The sequence below is a fragment of the Neodiprion fabricii genome, chromosome 7, assembly GCF_021155785.1.
Source record: "Neodiprion fabricii isolate iyNeoFabr1 chromosome 7, iyNeoFabr1.1, whole genome shotgun sequence".
NCBI lineage: Eukaryota > Metazoa > Arthropoda > Insecta > Hymenoptera > Diprionidae > Neodiprion > Neodiprion fabricii.
The window spans coordinates 1808512-1829504 of record NC_060245.1 but is presented as its reverse complement, the minus strand read 5'-3'; the positions used below and the strand labels follow the sequence as shown (position 1 = coordinate 1829504).

General features: G+C 43.2%; 1 protein-coding gene across 7 annotated transcripts in view; it reads right to left on the bottom strand.

The window, feature by feature from the left end:
• LOC124186107 (nephrin) overlaps nucleotides 1–20993 on the bottom strand; it is a 154534-nt gene that overhangs the window by 22088 nt on the left and 111453 nt on the right. For all 7 annotated transcript variants that reach the window (XR_006871560.1, XM_046577508.1, XM_046577504.1 and 4 more), the window contains exons 3-8: nucleotides 14980–15185; nucleotides 7495–7605; nucleotides 2330–2420; nucleotides 2032–2144; nucleotides 1564–1742; nucleotides 391–550 (exon numbers count right to left, since the gene is read on the bottom strand). Coding sequence is in view for 6 of the 7 variants with exons in the window: in XM_046577508.1 (XP_046433464.1) it covers nucleotides 391–550; nucleotides 1564–1742; nucleotides 2032–2144; nucleotides 2330–2420; nucleotides 7495–7605; nucleotides 14980–15185 (860 nt within the window). In the remaining variant the exon portion in view is untranslated. The remainder of the gene's footprint in view (nucleotides 1–390; nucleotides 551–1563; nucleotides 1743–2031; nucleotides 2145–2329; nucleotides 2421–7494; nucleotides 7606–14979; nucleotides 15186–20993) is intronic.

Genomic DNA, 20993 nt, shown 5'->3' with positions numbered 1-20993 from the left:
AAATGACAATGCGAAAAGTAGGAGAATAGGTAAAGAAGGAAAAAAAATGAAAAAAAAAGAATAGAGTAAAACCCCGCGCGGTGCAATAAATGAAATAAAAAGGATCAATATCCTCGTAAAACGTATAAGGATAATAAAACCGAGTGGCAAGAAATGCGGGGGAAAATATGGAGGGAATGAAAGAATAGAAAATATCTGTCGATGCAAAAAAACTTCCACATCTCTCTGTCTGTAATCAGTCCTTTTGTTTTCATTAAACTATGTTTTCAACCATTTTAGAGGTACGTTGCAGGTATAAAAAATAGGAAAAACGCGAATTTAGGAACGAATGAAACACGGCGTAAAAAATATAGTCGATATATATATATATAATGATATTATCGGACTTACATTCGACGTTTATAACCCAGGAAGTTTCCAAGTGTAGACCGGTCACGTTTCGATTCTCGGCCCTGCAAGTGATAGTTTTTCCATTGTCCTCGACCCTCGGCTGGAAGCTGAGCAAACTGACGGTTCGATTCTCTCGAGTTTCTTCCTCCCAGGGTTTCCTCTGCAACGGTGAAACAAGAATAGAAGAACTTTTATTTCGGTGTTCGGTAATAAAATTTTTAAAGAATTTGTACGATGATTCGGAAGCAACGAATTTTTTTTTCGTTTTTTCCATCGCTTGTACTTATAGAAATTGACGTATTACAATCATTTAACAGCGATTGATTACACACGCCTCTGATTAAATGGTGATATTAAAGTCTCCAAGCTGTTGTTTCAAATTCAGAGAAACCGGAACGTCAAGAGGAAAGAAGATCGGAGGGAAAGAGGAAAAGGACGAAGTTCTCGTAAACTTTCAAAGATTTTCCATCTAAATAGAACAATGGAACATAGTAAATAGAACAAAATTGGCAACGGTGATAAACTTGGCCGTTTACAGTGTACGATGTTTGAAAAAATGATTTTTAATTACACGGATCTCTGGATTCTTGCAACATATGCGCACTGTGCTTTAATGGGATCTCGTATATACGTGTATATACGTACACAATGCGTGTTCGCGTATGCAATAGGTACGTAGGTACACATGGTGTTGGTAGGGGGTGAAGTACAACCTGATTCCTGGTTATCGATAATGCTACGCGTCCCCAGGGAATTTCTCCCCTTAACTATCTCCATTCAAGTCCTGAACTACAGAGCGTTGCCTACATACCGTTCCCATCCGCTCGTCGCGTTCTATTTGCAGCTATACTGCCCACACAGAGCTCCACGTCGTGTAACCAAAAGCGAAAGCTTTCACTCGACGATTGGTTTTACAGTGAAATGTGAGAATTTAATACGAGTGTTTAATTTGTTCATTTATTTCTTTACTTTGTTTTCCGAAATATGTTTTTCCTCGTTAGGCCAAATTCAAAGCCTGCAATGGAGTTTTTACGAAATGCGTTAATTTTATCTGGACATAATACGCTGGCAATGATCAAGCGAGTGTAACAAACATCGTTAATACGCGACGGAGGGGGAATAACGAGGATTAATTTGGCGATTAAATCAAGTGGGTATTCAATCTTCTCCTACCTTGTCGCCCATCAGGAGCTTCTGTCCCTCGTACCAAGTAATGATAGCCGGAGGCCTGGAGCCGGTTGTCTCGCATGCGACCTTGTACAGCTTGCCAGCCCTGAGAGCCTCGCCAATTCCGTTGTTAATAGTCGTCGTTGTTGATCCCGGTTTTTTTATCTTCACCGTTAACGGTTTCACTGGGAAACAGATGGGGAAAGGAAAGATTAGGATAATTGAAAGAAACAAAGTAAAAAAAAAAAGCACAGCAACAAACGAATCGGCCAACATTTAAAAAATTTTTGTCATTTTCTTTGTTCCTATTTATCTTCATTTTGACAACGACAATAACGTTAATAAAAATCGTCAAGAAAATGGTGCAAAATTTGAGGAGAAAAGAGAGAACGAAAAAATTGCCCGCTGGGAAGAGGATGGAACCAAAGGGGCAACTGAAAAAAAATTAAGTGAGAAAAAATCTATTCCACTCACGATTCATTTCGAGGATCAGCGAAGCTGTTTTAGGCTCGACGAGTTTTGTGTTCAGTGCCTGGCAGGTGAATCTCGTGCCGAGATCGGAACGGCTTATCGATGACAACGTCAACCTGTAAGCGGAGAGAAAAACATGTAGAGAATCGGAAATTAGAAGAGGATAAATTGAACTGATTGGTCACAAATGGCAAGACGGAAACAACAAATCAGAAATTAAAATATTGATGGAAATTCGATGTGCCGAATTTTTGAATAAAATTTGAAAATAACAAAATGAACGTATAAAATTTTTTTTCACCTGTTCTCGATTACGTCACCCGCTCGAATTTCCGATTCCTGATCCCTTACGATTCCGTTTATCAGCCATCTGACAAGCGGCGGTGGTTTACCTGGAATCAGAAACGATTCATCATATTTAAAGAATGTTGGTAGACGTTTTCCGCCTTCTATTCATCTTTGAAAGAATTATTTTTTTCCCTTTTAATGGGATGACTCGGATGTATATAGACGTGGAAAATGCGTATACTGTTTCCCCTTTTCTTGGCTCGATCCTTTACCACCCGCAGCTTTCCTAATTGCGTAATTAAACACGATGAAATTATCGCGAAATTAGGGCCACGGATAGTGGGATGCAATCTACCCCTCCTTGGTCTTCTTCGAGGAAAAGAGAAAGGCTTTAATAACCCGAACGGAGCAGTAAAGATTTAATGGATGAAAAATGAGATAGCAGGCTGGCCCCTTTTCTTCGTACCTAGCTGTCCAATAAATGGGAGGATGAGGAGGTTAAAGAAGAACGCCGGTCTCTGAAAACGCTTGAATATAAGGGTACGCAGGAATGGGTATCAAGGGATATTAAATGAGAGATGAGCAAGACGTGAAGAGAACAAGTTTCAAATTAGTGGATGGTACGAGCTTCCAGACATTTTACCCAAAGTGGAATCGTCAACCCCTCAATACTTGACCCTCCACGCTCTCCGGGACTTGAACTGACTATCCATTTTGAATTTCCGAAGTTTGGCACCAACGCCGAAAACGGGAAACCCAAAAATACCTCAGAATTTATTTTCAGACGAATCCGGTTACATTTCACCCGGACACGCGAAGTGCAGTGTCTTTGAAAACCTGACGCACTTCCAAAGAAGAATGAAAGGAGAGGTACGAGAAGCGCTTCCCTATCTTCGAATCTCCACCGACTCGCGACAAGCCTCAGCTGTTTGGTTGGCTAAACATTCGTTTTTCGGGGGGATGATATCTGTGTATCTAACCATCTGTCTCTCCTTCTATACAGATAAACGTGAGCGGTTCGGGTGACCGTAATCCCTGAGGATATCGGCGGACGGATATCTGTGGATTAAAATCCCCGAGATGGTTGGGCAGGTTGAATCGCGAGGCTGGAGCGCCGCGGCGCCGGGGGGTAGTTAAAGTCAACGCTAGAGGCAAGCCGAAGCCAGACCCCGTCGCTAAGCACTAACGCAAACGACCGTTCGAGCTTACGAATTAAGCAGGCTTCGCCTCCCTCCTCTTCTTCGTCTTCCTCTTGGTCCGTCCTCTCATGCTCGAGAGCTTTAACGACTGGTTAATAACGGCCATCGTCCTCCGCCTGACGCCTTAATTTCTTCTTCTTTCTGTCCTTCTTCCGCGATTTATGTGAAAAAAATTTTCTCCACCAGACCTTCAATTTCTCTGAAAATTTTAATACCCTTCCGAGCAAGAGTGAAATTCGCAACTCGCCGCTGTCGCCGATTCGTTCGATTCGGCTGTCCCCGAAGAGCTGGAAAAAATTCACCGGGCTTCCGGCTCTTCGTTTTCTTTTTCAGTCCCATCGAGTTTGCCTTCGAGGTGGCGGAGAAGCTTTGGTTCGAGATATCGCGTGACCGTCAGCCGCAAAGGCAACAACCGCTTTGGGAATTGAAGTGGGACAGTTAGCGGCGGCTCGCTGGCTGGTGTAGCTTCGGTGGTCCGCTTATGCAATGCTTAGTGAGCGAACGGGGGATGGAGAATGGAAGAGAAGCGGCAAGTAGGGGAGGAATCGCCGCCCTCTGAGATTTCGTCAATTTAAATTCCGATCCCGAATGTCTCGAGGCTTTCGTTTCCAACCTTTCGACGAGCTGTCTTCTCGCTTCTCAACTTTCGGACCCTCTCGCTCGCTCTCTTGAAAAGAAGTTGGAAACTCGTAATCAACGACGGTACGAGACGACGAGATTAATATTTATCAAAGCGGATAAACTCGTTCTAACGATCTTGACGGAAAAACGAATCTTCCTCCACGGCGCACGTTCACGTGTATTTTTTTTTTTTTTTTTCTACTTAGCTCCTTGCCACAGATACGAGAAAATACTCTCGCGACATTAAATTTTCTCTAACTCCTTTTTTTACGACTAGGAAAACTCTTGTCAAAGATCGATGTTCATCTAATACCCAGTGACATCACCGGTTTCTCGATCGGGCTACCGTCGTGAATTGGTGATATCGAAGTTAGGGGTCAGGAATGGGCTGAGGTGAATGGAAGAATCGCAAAGTGGTAAGGGATAGAAATTTATGTCGAACGAGATAGGTGGAGACAAGGCCGATCGGCGGTTTGAGCAAGACCTTCGAAGACCTTCGGAGACCTTTGGAGAAGCTGGGTGAACGGTCCGGATATATTCCGTGAGGTGAATTGAAAGGCGAACAACTGACGGAGCGGCGGGTGTGCGAGGGAAGAGGTAAAAAGCCCGATATTTAACTTCTGAGAAATGAAGAACGGTATCGTCGACGCCAGAAAGATGAAGAAGCTCGACCATGGTTAAAAGATGAACGTGAAAATGGTTTTGCGACGAGAAGGAAAATGGTTGAAGAAACATAGAAAAACGGTTGTGAGGTGAAAAGGGGATCGAGTACCTATGGAACCTTGATTTCTAAACAGAGTACAGGAATTTATACCCAGCTGGTGAAGTAAGTGCATGGCAGTGCCGATACCGAATGGAAAGAGAAGAAATGGTGGAGAGAGCGGGAGAGGAAGAGAGAGAGAGAGAGAGTAACTTTACTCCACCAGAATTGCCTAAGCGAACGTAAAACTTTTCACTTAGCTTTGAACGGTAAAACAAAAAGAAAACTAGAGGAAAGAGGCAACGGATCGACAGAAAAAAAAGCGCAGAGTAAGCTTTTTCCCTGGTCTAATAACCAGTGACATTATCCGTTCGATCGTCTGAGTAAACTTCATTATAGCCTCTGGTGTTCTCCGCTTGTCCAACTCTATGGCCATTGTATTGTACCGTTGAGCCTATGTTTAGGTTTTGTTTATAAGGTAGTTCGGCTGAAGTTCGCACAGCTAAAGCACCGAGTGTATAAACCGTCTTGGTAAAGCACTTCTCGCATGAGCAGAAGGTGGGTATTCACGTCGATATTTGCTTGCTTATATTTGACTTATGCAGTGTGGTGCACCGAGCTAAAGGTATATTTACACAGTGGATTTACCAGGCGTAGAGTTTCCCGAGCTTTTTATTCTCCTGTGTCTCATTTTATTTGACGATTGGTTACGGCAAGAGGTAGAGAGAAAGAGAAAGAGAGTGAAAGAGTGAACGATCTTCCACTCTGTGTCGTTTACCGAAAATTAAAAATTTTCTTTAAACCGATTGTCTTACAGCTTTCGGGAGTTTTTTCCGTAAAATTGAACATAAATGAGGAAAGGAAGGAAGGAAGGAAGGAAGGTCGTCGTGTGGCTGTTACCGGGTAAGAAACGATTGTGGTTGAAGGGTGACCTCAAGTTCTGTTGTTTCTGACTTGAAATTAGACCGAGTTAATTGAGACGCTCCAACCCAATTCATGACGCAAATACATGATGCTGTTCATTTCCAAGAGTTTCACGCTTATCGGAACATTGCGTTAATCAAATTAAGTACCCACTACACTGCACAAGCACACAGAGATAAACCGGACCGCTCAATAACAAAGGGGTCGTTTCGTTATGATCAAGGTTGATTTCCGTCTGTTACACACTTCGGCATGACGGGCGTAACGATAACGAAGCTTGTCGATCGTGTTTATGATATTCCTTTGTCTCTTCTTTCTGTGCGCTGCATCCTCTTCTTCCGCTTCTTTATATTGTGTTTAATTGGCGATGCTGAGAAACGTTGGTGTGCAAGTGTTGCAAAAGGTGCTTTTGACACATAGTCGTTATGTCGAAAGCTTCTGTTCCATTAATTGGAGATATTGATCAAAGGATTTCCCGTTCTCACTCTCGCTCTTACTATCTCTCTCTCAATCTCCTTCTAGTATATTCAAACCTCAAACCTCCTATAGCTACGACCAACATCATCAACTGCCGAACTCTCTGTATAATGCGAACACGTTTGACAGAAACTATGACGATGGGATTCGAAGGAAGCCAGGAAGGAAGTTGAGACACATTTCGCTACATCTTTGTTGGTCTCTCGGCAGTTTCGCTTACTCGAAAATCTAACTGGTACGTACATCAAAAGTCGTATTTAAAAGTTCCTCGCTCTTCAGCTCTCTCTAGCTTAAGACTCCAACAGTGATACTCAGAGATCAATGTGCATACCTCGTACTCCTCACAATCTTACACCCAGCAAGATTGAATCTGCAGTTTGCGAGAAGTTAGCGAGTATTCTAATTTCGTAGTACAATGCACATCCTGATTCAATTACTGCAAACTCGTACGAAATTGTAATTATAACCACCCGCAATTGTTTGACGCGTGTTTGAAGCTTCGCCAGTCCTCCCATCGTCATTCGAAACGAATAAATTCCGCTCGTCAAATAGCGATACGAATTTTCACTTCGTTTTCACCGAAGCTCAACATTTCCCCGTTAAAGTGCCACTGGGTTTGCATGGTCAAGTAGAGAGCTCAACGCGGACGTTAATGAATGGTTCGTCCTTGTTACCGAAAGCCTTTTCTTTCAGATGTCACTTTCATTTCCGTGTTTAAAGGTGGCCGGCGTATATCCGGTTAAAGAGACGAAGGTGTGAAATGTTTCGGTAAGAGAAAAGTGGGCAGATGAGGTGGAGTGTTTGGGTGCTGCGCCCACAGGGCTAAATGGACTTGTCATGTTACAATAACGACCCCGCATGGCACGAAAGGAGGAAAAGCCTCAACGGACACCCACGGAGCGAACCTGTGTACACAAAGAATGTGTCACCGATACAGAATTTTCATTCCCCCCGTCGTCACGCACAACTACTTGAACCCAGTGCACGATACAAAAGAACAATGCGAAGAACATAGTGTAAGAAACACTGATTAACTTGTCACGAATCATTGTGCACACAAATTGAGGTGAAGTATTTCCGGTCATTTCTTTTGACCAGTGATTGGGAAATATAATTAGTTTATTCACTTCACAAAGTAAACGTCGAGGAATACCCTGGTGACAAACTAAAATCGTCTTCGACTAAGTACGTAAAGAGGTGGCAACGTGGAAATCGGAGAGTGCGTCGCCTTACGTTAAGGGCATGATGATAACTTACCGCCAATCACCCGACAGTTGAGCAGCAATTCGTCACCCTCTTGGTAGGGGCCAACGCTGTCGTTCAAGACACGACCCCATCTGTCCAAAATGGCCGGTAGCTCGGGGGGCACTGAAACACAGATTGCCAGAGAAAGTGGTTAGAGTCAAAAGGATTCGCGCTTGTCTGCATCTTCGCGGCGTCTTTCTTAAAGGGCTGCAGTATCTAAGAGGAAGGGGGGGATGGTGAACAGAGGTGACGTGACGAGGACAAGAAATACTGAAGCATTGTCCTCTCGGTGGAGAGCCGTTCGTTTCGGGCACCGAGTCTTTGTCCCCGTCTTCCTGGTGTTCACTGCTGTTCAACGTTTCCCGTATCCTGTATATATGTATTTATGTATACATATATATATACATATATATATATATATAGAGTATGTATGGTATGGATGTATATATAATATTGCATGTGGGCGTGCAGCTTGTACCGCCTGTTGTCCTGTAAATGGGGTGACGGGGGTCAAGAATACCCAAGAACAAAGCTGGGGTCAGAGTTGAACTCTGCGAATAATGGTCGAGGCGCTTATCCTCCTCCTTTCACTCCCATCTTTCCTTTTCTCGATTACCGTGCTGAATTCAGTCCATCCTCACCCCTTTTTTCGCCCCTTAATTTTTTCCAAATTCAACAAATTTTGTATACTTTTTGACATTAGAATCCAATATATATTAGTTTAGGGTAAATATCGACGAGTAAAATACCTATGAGGTTGACATTTTTCTTCGACTCCTGTTGATAAATATTGAATACGTTTTGATGATTTGTCAAAATTAAATGGCAGAAATTAAAGAAGATAAACGTAAAGTCTTGCAAAATTGGAGGTCATTACGGTGACTCGATGAAATGGAATGGAAGTGGGGATTCTATGTGAGTATTGGTTATCGGGTGGTAGAAATGGTTGACTTTGGTAGGTACACAGTTTCGTGTATTATGTACCATGTATGTAGATACATATGTATATTGGACTTGGGGGTGAAATACTGGGTGGCAAGGGCGGTTTCGGGGATTGGAGCCTGCAGTACAGCGTGGCAATTACCCTGCGGTAATCAATGGGCCCTGGTACAAGACCGCGCGTCGATTATTTCCGGGTATACATATGTGTATAGACCTATACAGGCCTATGTCTGAAGTAGGCCAATAGTACACAGCTGTGCAATTGGCTGTGGCGTATACACACCATGATACATAGGATGAGCCGCATTTTAAGTGGTTGTAACTAGTCGGGATTTTTCGAAAATCCATTTTTTTTCCTCCATTTTCGTAATCTAAAAATATTCTAGTATGTAAAAGGTATGTGTAAAAAGAAATGTCTCTTCGTGAAAAATACTTGACAAATCGCTTTTTTCGGCCTCCTGACTAAGTGTAACCCATTGATCGAGTTAATTTCAAACATCGATCATCAAACCTGCAACCCCTCCTCATTTCCATTTTTCGATACCAACAAGCGAAAAGGAAGAACCAGAGAATAACGAAGGAACAACGAGTCAATCTTCGAAAATGGAATGGAATACATGATACCAATGCACACACCAGCGGCTCACGCCATTCGGGGAAACTACCCTCAACCCTTTCGCTCCGCTAGCCTTGCGCTGGTCCGTCACCGAAACGAGTCGATATTCCTCACCCCTCTGTGGAAGCTGAAAAAGAGGGTAGAAGCTTTCTGTACGAAACTAAATTGGACTCACGCGAATGTGACGGCGGAGAAAGAAGAAGGCGGGAGGAATTGGGGGCGAAGCTCTGCCTCGCAACCGCCGATAAGCTGACCTGATTTCGATCAGGATCTGCGGGGCTAACGACGAAAATGGTTGTGATTGCTGAGAATCTCTTTGCTCTCGTAAGACGATTACGACGACAGACGGAAGAAATTACGCAATGTCGAAAATGCCGATGCGAAAGAAGAAGAGCTGCTGCCGCTGACGGCGGAAGCCTCATCGATCTGCTCACGTTCAATCTCACAGTCGTTGAAACATTGGTAGTTCATGACATTTTTACACTTAAGGTCAGACAATTCCGACTTACAGATTCACGATTTTTTTACACCGCTTTCTTCTTTTCTTTTTTTTTTCTTACGATGTGCATACTTGAGTTTTTTTTTATCGCATAAAAATCTCTGAAACCCAACATAATCCGAGAAAATAATACACGTCCCACTCTGTTCCCTTTGATTAACATTTTTCTCACCAAGCCGTAGAGCTCGAGGTGATTAATATTTGTTCGCAAAACTTTGGCGTATTAAAATAACGTATTTACGTTCTGCGTTTTTAATTTTCTCGTTATCGCTTGGTAATAAAAAGAAGAAGAACAACAACAGTAACAAAAATCCGGGCGTTCGTAAATCGTTAAAATCTGGGGGCGGGGGCGAGAAGTTGAATTATACGATCAAACGAAGCGAAACAGCGACACAAAATGAGGTTCGTAAACGGCCCAGGAAGACCGTTAAAACGTGCAGGACTAACCCTGTTGAGTTGGAATACTTTATGTATTTTCTAACCGAAGACCTAGGCTCACGTTTCGAGTTTTACTCTTGAGATAAAAACTCGTGAACGAAGAGAGCGGGAGAGAGAAAAGGAAGACACTTGGTCAATGCGTTTGTGACTTTGCCAGCAAGATATTTTCACCCTAATATAATAGAATATTCCAACATCTTCTCAACTATTCTCATTTTCGCAAGATTCTATCGAAACGAAGTTTCTTTTTCTCGTTCTTAATCAATCCTCATCTGACGTACAGTATGTGTAAGTATAATCTGTAATTCACGTGTGTGCATACCTATTATACTCATTGTCCCAGACGAGGGTTGAGCATGCATATTACATTTCCGTATGTATTACTTGGAGTGAAAAGACAGAAACGGGAGAGTAAAGACGATAAAACTTTACCGCCAAGCTGTTCAAGTAATCCACGTATATTCGTGTGTCTGTTTTTGTGTACCTGCATACGTGAGTCCGAATACGATACGAGGTTGGGGCGGGTTCTCCTTAGTCTGCGAGTCAAAGAAGAACGTTTTAATTATAAGCACGAGCTGAGAGAATTGCATCAGCAGAAGCAGCCGAGGCAGAGATGGAGGTGGAGGTGGATTTAGAGGTACCGGCACCACCAGCAGCACTGCACGTCTGAAACTGCGAACATTCGCACAAAAGGAAAGCTCGAGTCTCGACTTCTCCAGTAATATACACCCATGTACTCCTGCACACGTCTAGCAGGGTCCATGTGCACATTATGTCTAGTATGATAATATTTCAACACAGCGTTATTTTCTCTTCGCGTCAAGAGATACCGCCTCGTCATTCCAGCTTCGACGTCTTTCGCGATTTTTTCGTTCGATTTCCAACAGTGTTCCAGTGTAACGGTAAGACTCACTCTGTTCCGGGAATAAGGAATTATTTGACATGCAGATATCACGAGTAACCATTTAACTACAAAGATGAGCGACACCGTTAAAAAGTATGTCCGTCAAGTTGTGCCGAGAAACGAGTGCTCTGTTCACGTGTAGTGAGGTAAAACTGAGGAATTTTAAACGGAGAGCGACTTTCCGGACTGTCGAGTTCACAGTTGTTTCAGTTTCATTAAGAACCGGAACATTCTCTCCATCCTGCTGGCCTCCGTTCGCGAGTTTCACCAAGTTCCAAGTCTTACCCACACACGAATCGTCATCAGCAGTGAGGGTTAGTGGACCATAGTACCAGACGGTGATGCCTGCGCAAGGAGTGAAAGAGGGTGGCTTCGGTCTCAATAAAGTGATTTTAAGTGAACCGTTGTGCAGCCAGGGCCAGAGGCGTCGACGTTACGGGCCAACTTCACTTACCCCCGTTGAGATACGGGTGAAAATATTAAAATCTGCCCCGGGAATTGGGGGCTGAGCTGAGCCGGGTTCAGCAGGGTTGGTTTTAGCACGTTGGAGAAGCAGAGTGAAGTCGAGTTGGCTCGGCTAAACCTGGGTAGAGTAGTCGAGTGAAATGCGAGGTTGGGTCAGGTTAGACGAGCCGCCCTGCCTCCCTCCGCCCTCTTCCATCACACCGCTTCCTCTATTTTTACCATAGAGAACGGCGGAGGAGTTCCTCTTCGGAGGGAAGTAGAAAACGGTAGCAATGTATAATACATATGAAGGATAAAAGCGGCTGCAAGAAGGAAGCCTTACATCGGAAGTATTAGAAAAATTGGAAATGTATTGGCTGAGAGAAGGGAACACGAGGCATGGTGAGAAGGTTTATCCTCTGGGGTCTGCGGATGGGGTTAGGTTCCGTTGGAAATTAGCTGAGTGGATTTCTGCATCGAGGAGATAAAGTTATCTCCAGGATCACTCGTCGATGATTGTGTGAGATGAAAAAACGTGAAGAAGACAAGTCGGAAAGGAGAAACCCGGTGTTTTGATTTTGAGACAGAGAATCGGCGATTACTGGTTGAAAACGATATACAGAGTACGCAAAGTGAGTTTGCCAATATACGGGAAATCAAGGGGACCACTGAGTGGTGATAATGGAATAAGGAACCCCTTTTTGACGGCCTCTTTCTACTTCTTTGACGATTCAGTGTAAACAAGACAAGGATCGAATTCTCTGGGGGGGAAAAAGAGTTTGGAGAATTGAATCAGGGGGATTTTTAAATCTATTCGGGGTTAAAGTGCTCTTGGAATTCGGTGAAATCACCCGAGCAAGAAATCGAGCAAAGCGAGAGAACGAATCGAGCCAATGACTGCGAACCCGGATGAGAACTTTTGGGTCTGAACTCGAGAGCCTACCGCTATATTGTCCGCCTAGGAATGATCTCTCGATCCAAGTTGAAATTGCAAACCGTTCGCCGGTTTCGAATTAACTCGTAACTCCGACGAGTACCAGGGTGACTTTCTCGTCTGTCCTCTTAGCCGCGAATTAATCCCCTCGCACCCTGAGCCAAGAAAGAGGATTCCACCGGCCGGAAATTAGGGCATCGCACTGTCACGAGTCCTCTCGATGTTTCCTGAACCACGATCCACGTGATTGGGAAAAAAACTAACACCGTCTATAGCTACTGTTCGGAAAACTTTTCCTCCCATTGAGGGTGATGAGATTTTGGGGTCCAAGTCATAGGCTGACTAAAACTCGATAGACGGTAAGAAAGAAGAGGCCGGAAAAGAAAGAATCTGCGGCTTTTCGCTTCGCTGCAGGAGTTCCAAAGTAGAGGGGGGAAAAAAAAGTGACGAGAAGTCCGCGGGTTTGGATTGGCTAGCAAACCATGGGGGTTGGGGGTGGAGGACGTGGTCATGGTCTTCTGTCTCTGGCTGGAAAGGGGCAGCAGCTCGTCAGACACGAGGGTTCAAGCGACTGTGAACCCGATATGTTATGTCCCTCGGTCAGACCAGGGGCGAGATGGATAAGGGAGAAATGTGGAGGGGGTCGAGAGGGGTGGCTTAGCGTTGCGGTAATAGTTAAGCCACGCGAAAGAATCCCGGTCTAGAAACTGAGGGGGTGAACGGTGGGTGTATATAAAGGAAAAGTTCGAAGAGAGTGTGTAGTTGTGAAAAAAAGAAAAAAAAAAAAAAAAATGCCGGAGCGGATCCAGAGGTATGGGAAAAAAGAGAGCGACGTATAGAGAATCGTATGAATTTATTGCCCCACATAAATTCGACGCTTTTCCCGTGGCCGAAAACCCTTTCACCGGATCCGCTATATGCTGCTGTACTACGACTGTTCGGAGTTCGACCCTTGGCCCTCCGGCCCACCCTTCTCGACGACGATCTGAACGTCAGAATTTCCCGCTAGGTTATACGTTTGTTCCATTCAAGAGGGAGACACTTGATCCTCTATATTGCCGCTGGTTCGGATCGACGTGGACCAACGATTTTCAACTGGCACGGAAACACGGATGTTGAATTACCGCCTCTTTTCGACTCGTTTAGGAGAACTCCGACCTCTTTTTTACCTTGTTTCGTTAGAACTCCCCCTTTTCCGTTCACCTCGTCTTCTCAAACTCTTTTTTATATCTGCTCATGTTTCTAAAATCTTCTTTTCGCGATTTTTTTTTTCTTTACTCATCGAAAGTTGTTCGCGATACAGAAGATAAACGAATAATGTAATATGTGTTTTTTATTAGGGCAATAATTTGATGATTTGTTATAATTGAATGGTTTCTGTTGCTTTGTATAATATATTTTTCGTTCGAGGTTTATCCCACGATCCAGACTGCAGCGTCATACTCATTAGTCACGAGTTTTCAAGTTCCTCTTTACAGATATAAGAACGAGAAGTTTTGCCGAAGAAAATAAGACACAGGGGTGAAAAGAGTAGGAAGAGGTGTATAAAACTACAAAAATTTCACATTCACTTTAAATTAATAGCAGTAACAAACTTGTCCTCCCCATCCCCGATTTCCCGATCCTTTTATTCTTCTTGAAGCAGGAGCAAGAGCAACAGCAAAAAGCAAATGAATGAAGGGAAGGAGAATTTTTATTAATTTCTTGAAAACTCCTAAACTCCGGCAGCTGTTATAATAACGAATTTAACGAAAAGCTGCTGCTGCTGCTGCTGCTACTGCCGTTGGCTGCTTCTTCTCGGTGAAAAGTTTCATAAGTCTCGGTACGTTTTTGTACCCTCTTTTTTTCCTATCTTCTAAAGGCTCGTTAGAAAAAAATAAATAAAAAAATTGTTACAGTAAAACTAGGTACGCGGGTGTTAATACGATAAAGATTTTTGTTTTAGGAATTGAAAATTTCATTTACTCGATAGTTTTATAATTAAATCGCAGTCTGAGAAGGCTTCATTTGAAGTTTCATATGAAAGAACACTTTTTACTTTCCAATTCAAAGTATGGAAAACACTGGTTTCTTTAATTCTTTGTCTATACTGCGTAACGGCTATCGCGTGTAAACCGAACAGTGAATGTGAAGAACAGAAAAAAAGAAGAAAAAAAAAATACCGAATGAGAGAAACAAGGAAAAAGTGGTAACGATAAACGGAGAAAGACGATAAGACGTATAACACGCAGAGACGAATGAAGCGACGTGACAAAGTGCAGAAAAGAAAAGGAAATGATCAGCCAGAAGGTAAAGGGGTGAAGGGTTTAGGGCTGAGGGTTGAAACGAGGGGTGGAAGGAAATGAGTTGGGTCTACACAGTGCAGGAGCAGCAGCATCAGTAAGACGACCAGGAGCAGCATCCTGGATGTAATCTAGAAGGTTCTGGGACCCGATCTCTCGTCTGATGAAAACACCGCCTGGTCTGAAGGTGACGGAAGGGAAAAAGAGAAAGAGAGATCGGGGCGAGAGGCGGAGAGAGAGGGATGAGACCGCTTACCGGTTGAAAACCGAAAGAATAATTAGAATTGATCTAGATTTGATTGAGGTATCATTGGACGGATATTCACAACCAGAAGTGAGTCTCGGTGAGAATATTGAACGATCCGCTCGCTCCGTCGAGAATCAGTGTTTGTTCGGGATATACGTCGAATAATACCTTAAGCATAGCGATTCACTCACCGATAACTGTCAGGTTGTACCGGAAGCTCCTCGTCTGCGCCTTGCGGAAGTCGACTCTGCATCTGTACGATGCTGCGTCGTGTCGTTTTATCTGGTCGATAACAAGCACGGCCGGCTGTTGGACGGCGGTTCTGAAATACGCCCGACTACCGAACAACTCGGACTTGTGCTCCGCGTGTTCCAACGATCTGCCCCTAACGTCGAATCTGTAACACAATGAAAGAAAAGAAAAAGATGAGGGTAATTTCAGAAGAGGAATTAAAAATCCAACCACCGTACAGTTGTTAAACGATAAAAAAAAAAAAAAAAAAAAACAATTCGAACCAAATCCGATGTCGGATCAAATTTATGAAAAGGATGATCTGACGGGGTTTGGTTATACAGAGTGGGGCGAGGAAGGGGTGGGATTGTTGATTGGAGTAGTCGTCGGATGAATGATCAGCCTTGAAAGGTAGAAGACCGAGAGAGAAAGCGAGAGAAGGAAAAAGGGAATGAGCGAGGAACCCGGGGAAAACTGAGGGATGGAAAAAAGGCGTTTCAGCTCGCCGACGCGAGAAAACTAGAGATTGATGAGTCGGTGGTAGTTTGGCGTGACGTGAGGCCGTCCGCTGGTCGCATCGCGATGTTGAAGAAAACGAAAAAGTAAAGGAAAACAAAAACGACCGAGTGAAAGAAGGAAGGAAGATAAAAAGAGAAAAAAAAGGAGACGAGAGTAATTGTTAACCAAGTTAAAATATACGTCGCCTACAACGCGGAGCGAGATTTTCAACAATTTGTCAGGTTATCGTGTTGGAATTTTTTTGAAATTATTCTGGTGTTTTTTTTTTTCACTTCTATGGGGGTTTCAAAAAATTCTGTGGGGATTTTATTATGGTTTTTTGTTTCGTGTTTTTTTGTAATTCTTACGGGTTTTCAAGAAACATGACGAGGAGAATGGAATTGGAATTTGTTTTTAGTTTACATTCTCTGAGGCGAATCGAGGTTACGGATATAACGACACATGCCGTACTATGCATATATGAAAGGGGAGCTGATGTAGGTAATACGAAACCGATGCATGTTTTATGAAACTGTTTCGCATCCCTGCCGGGATACCGTTCTGTTCGGTAATGGGTACACCCACTACATAGTATAACCGTATAATACAGGATATCGGTGAAAAAAATTCTCTCTCTCTCTCTCTCTCTCGTCCTTTTTCCCTCCATGGCGGTGTCGATGGAGATCGTAAAAAATGATACATACAGATAGACGGGACTCGAGAGACACCGTGCGTAGGCAAACCAACCCCCGAAAAAAAACATTTTCGCTCTCCATCCCTTGCGAAGTGACTGATAAATACCCGTGTATACATACCGATATAAATGAGTAAATATTGACGGAGGGTGAACGGTGTTCCCGTATGTTTTGAACAAACATTGAGAAATTAATATTTCGGAAGTTTCAATCAAAACGAAATTATTTCAAAAGAAACAAATTACGTGAGAAAAGTTTTCGCACCGCGTTTATGCGGGATATTATAATTTCGAAAGTTCGTTGTTGTTGAGGTGCTTGAATTACAGGTTCGAACAATTTTTTTAACGCTATTGGCTATACATTCTCAACAAATCGTTTTTACTGTGGTTGATTTTTTTTTTTCGATTTTCACCTTATCACAAGGTACTCGATATCGTCGACGAGACTGACTTTCGATTCGAGATTTTAAAGCCGGTACATCCTCAATACCAACTTCTCATTACCGAGGCGATTGATCGTCCGAATATTTTATCCTGTACTTTTTGTCATAGAATTTCGAGCTCATCTATGTCAAAGCTGCCTCCGCCTCTCCTATCAGGGACTGATATAAGGCCCGCTCTCCGCTGTCCGACCGTGTCTAACGGTTGTTTGAGCTTTCCGAGGCGACGGACTGCACGCCGTATATGTAGCCATGTGGAAACTGCAACGTATGGGGCCGAGTCAGGGGCGGCTTAGGCGGCGTAGGCTACGAGAGGGTGAGCTTAAACCGGTAACGAAATTCGGGTCGGACTCGGCGGTGACCCGAGGGAACCGGGGATTCCCGAAAACGGTCAAAATACCGAGACTCCGGGTCCTGGACACCCGGCTGGACGCGATAACGCTCCATTTACGGGGTAAATATGGGGAAATCCATGCGAACCCGACCAACGTCCGACCCTAATCGTTTCTGATTTTCTTTAAAAAAAAACATTCCGCAATTGTCCCGACTGTGAAACAGCGCCCTGAATTTTTTCACATTTTTCATTCGACTACTCAATTATCTGTAAATATTTAAAGTGAATTTGAGAAGGACCTTTTTTTAACATTTTCAGAAACTGTATTTTCTATTCAAACATTTCAAAACCGGGCCCGTGACGGGCCCATTTTGTATCCATTTTTTTTTTTTTTCAGCACCCTCAATATTTAGAAACAATTAACCCGTTGGATAAAAAAGGTACTATGTCAGCATTTATCAGCGAAACGATCGGCGATATCGTTGGGAATATTTTTCTTCTACCTGTATTAAAATCGGGGAACGCATTATGCCACGTGAAGAACAAATAGTAACAAAAAAAAAAAAAAATAAGTTACGAGAGTGTGCGAGATGGAAATTAGAGAGAGGGATTCGGGAAACCCGGAATTGTGTTCGAGATCAATTTAGACGCTCAATCTTGAAAGGAGCTCTTCCCTCTACAATCGGAAGAGCTTCTGCTGTTCAAAACTATTTCCAACTGACTTAATCGCGGGGATATACGTACATATCGGAGATTCCACATGAACCGAACATAACCGAAGTTTAACCATTATTCAGTTATGAACTTCGGCGAAGCTTGGAAATTCGGAGCGTTTCCCAGAGTGGAAAGCAATTCTTTATTCGTCTAGTTTTTCGATCAATTCGTTGAATCGATTTCCGAGAAATTTAAGCTCCAACATAAACTAACCTGATATAAGAAATTGAATTTTGAAACGAGAAAGAGATAGAGAGAGAGAGAGAGAGATAGAGAGAGAGAGAGAGAGAGGGAAAGAGCAACGTTCCCCGAAGCTGAGAACGGGATGGGGCGAAGAAAAATTCGCGTATCGAAGATCTGCGACGGTCAGGGTTGAACTTAATATATGCAAGCTTATACGTGTAATTATAGAGTTCTATGCTCGTAACACGAAGTCGCGGCGGGTGCGTGTTAAAAAAAATTTGTAAACCAGTTTGGAATATCGTGTTGTTTGGCAGTAGCCGCTTAAGGGTAATAAATTATATCACACGGGGCGACTCCCACCCCTTAAATTCACCAACCCTGCAAAGCCAAGGTCCGAGGTTTTATTACGGAGGGAATATTGAATTTCTTTATCGATAGTATTATGGTAAATTATAGTCGGTCATGTAAGTGGGTAAGAAGAAGGAAAGAGAGAGAGGATGAAGGTAAACTGGGAACGAGCATTAGGCCGTCATAAAATACCCGAGCGTTTTCAAAGGGAGTGTAAATTACCGTTAATACCGGTGCTCGAGGGTCGGGATTTCACGTATTCAATACATGTGTGTGTATTATATATTTATACAAATATAGATTCGACGTGAATATAAAAAATATTTTCTCGTGGATTTGCGTAACATCAAAAAAATAAATAAAATATAATAATTAAAAGGAACTAACGAATAGAATCAAGATTAAATTTTTAGCGAACGATGATGGTAATGGATCATTGTATTTTTCTCTCTTTTTTATTTCCTCAAGTCGGTTGATCGAAATCAATTTATATTAAAATAAAAATTCGAATCACACGAAGAAATCATACTTACATCGAGCCTATTACCGTCACGATCACTGTTATAGGTTATTTACGAGACACTTTTTGGTAACGAAGAACAACGATTAGGAACCGGAAAATGAAAAAAAAATAAATAAAAAAATGGAAAAACAACAACAAAAGAGGAGGAAAAAATTTAAGCAGTATACGCACACTCGCGGTTAAAACTCATGCATTATACAGTACAAAGCGTATAAACGTGGAATACGGTAGCTGAAAAATAAACTCGTTTAATTAAGATTTGTGGTAACGAATTGGCTTAGGAAGGTCATGCATATTTAAATTTTTCCCGAGCTACGGGAGAGAGAGAGAGAGAGAGAGAGAGAAATATCGCGAACAAGAGCGGAATAAAGAGAAAGAGACAAAGGGAAGTCTCCGCTTTCCAGGATCCACCCTCACCACCCTTTCGCAACTACGAAACGATGACGATTTTTAAATTGCAAAGTTTATATTCATAGAATAAGGTTTACATAGAAACAAATAATTATTATTATTTTCAACTATCCGCGGACAAATTTAACCTCAGTACGGACCTCTGACATTATTTTCCCCTCCCTTCCTTTCCCTGTAACGTGGGTATTGTTGCCGGTACAGGAACGCAAAGTGAAGTCATGCGCATTGAGCGCATCGTCGCTCGTATCTCATATATTTCGTGTGTAGGTATTACGTACTACGTTAGCGAGGGTTTGGACGCGGATGAGGCAGAATTTCGAAACGCATTAACTGATTGGGATTGATTGACGCCCCGTCAGATTACCGACTCACCGCCAAACCTATTATCTACCAATCCAACTCCGCGTGGACGATATTCAAATTTTGTTTGCTCCCCTTCCCTTCCCCCCCCCCCCCCCCCCCCCCCCCCTCAAGCCGCGGTCCCGATGCCGTTACTGCAACGTCGTGATTCGAATATCATTAGCATCACCGACTACGACGACGACGAATTGGATACACCCGTTACACGCGTTCGTATCTACGTGAATACGTTTGTGTGCGTGTTGCAAATATTACTCCCGAAGCTAATCAACCGTTCCCTGAAATGTCAGGGATTGTTAATGTTGTTACGGGATCATTATCGTCGTATCTGCAAAACCAGCGCTGCCCGCCGTCCGGAATAGCGACGGGTTGTTATTCATTCGTACGTACGGAAATATCTTCTGTTTCGAGTGACGGGAATGTTTTCAACAAAAAAAAAAAAAAAAAAATAACAACAATACCCCATGGAATTCCCATATGAATATTCTTGAAACCCCATAAAACTTCAAAAAAAAAAACCCCATGGAATTCCCATAGAAATATTTTGTCAAACCCCATAAGAATTCAAAAACTCGACGGAAGCTTTGTAACAAATATTTGTGAAAATTTTGAGGATCCGGGGGAAAGTTTGTCAAAAAACCCCATGGAAAATTATGACGATTGAATATCGAATGAGACTTGGGAACCGAAAGCAAGCTGGATGAACTTACGGCTGAGATATAGGCGAAGGTTTAAAGGTGCGCTGCACGCGAGCGCATGAGAAGACGACGTAGGGGGAATCAGAAACCCGGAGGTGTAATAGAGGCGGATACCTGGAGGCAGGCAGGTTCACCTTCTCGCCTCATGCCGACCGGTGACTTCTAATAACGTCGCGTGGCAGGCTAAATCCTACACATCACCGTAAAATACGGTATAACACCGCTGGTAATAATTTCATACATTTTCGCCTTTGACTCCGACGCTATCTTTTGCCGTATTTTTCTCCACCCGCGTTCCTTTCCCGAACATTACAGGTCTAGGATGGAGAAAAGTTCCACCTCCGTGATCGTTCTTTTCCTTATTTTTTTTTTCTTTTTCTCATGTCCTTTCTCAGCTACGCCATAAAAATATGCCGTATAAATAATTAAGGATTTCAACGGCGAGTCCCTGCCGCCACCGGTGAAGAGAGATAAAAACGAATCATGGGGCGAGGGGGGGGGGGGGGGGGGGGGGGGTGACTTTATTATACGGTGTACACGTAGAAGCTTCGTACGTGTTCGATCGTGCCCCGAAAACCGATCGCATTCGAATTTACTCCGTCGCTTTACTTCACCTTCCTTTCTTCGCGATTTCTCAGCCGTATCGACTCTTTTCCACCTACTTTTCTCCCTCTCTCTTTTTCTCACTCTTTCGCCCCTTTCCTCCCGGAACGGCGGTCTCAGGCTTTATCAAAGATGGTGACAATTTATATATATTTTTTTCTTCTATTC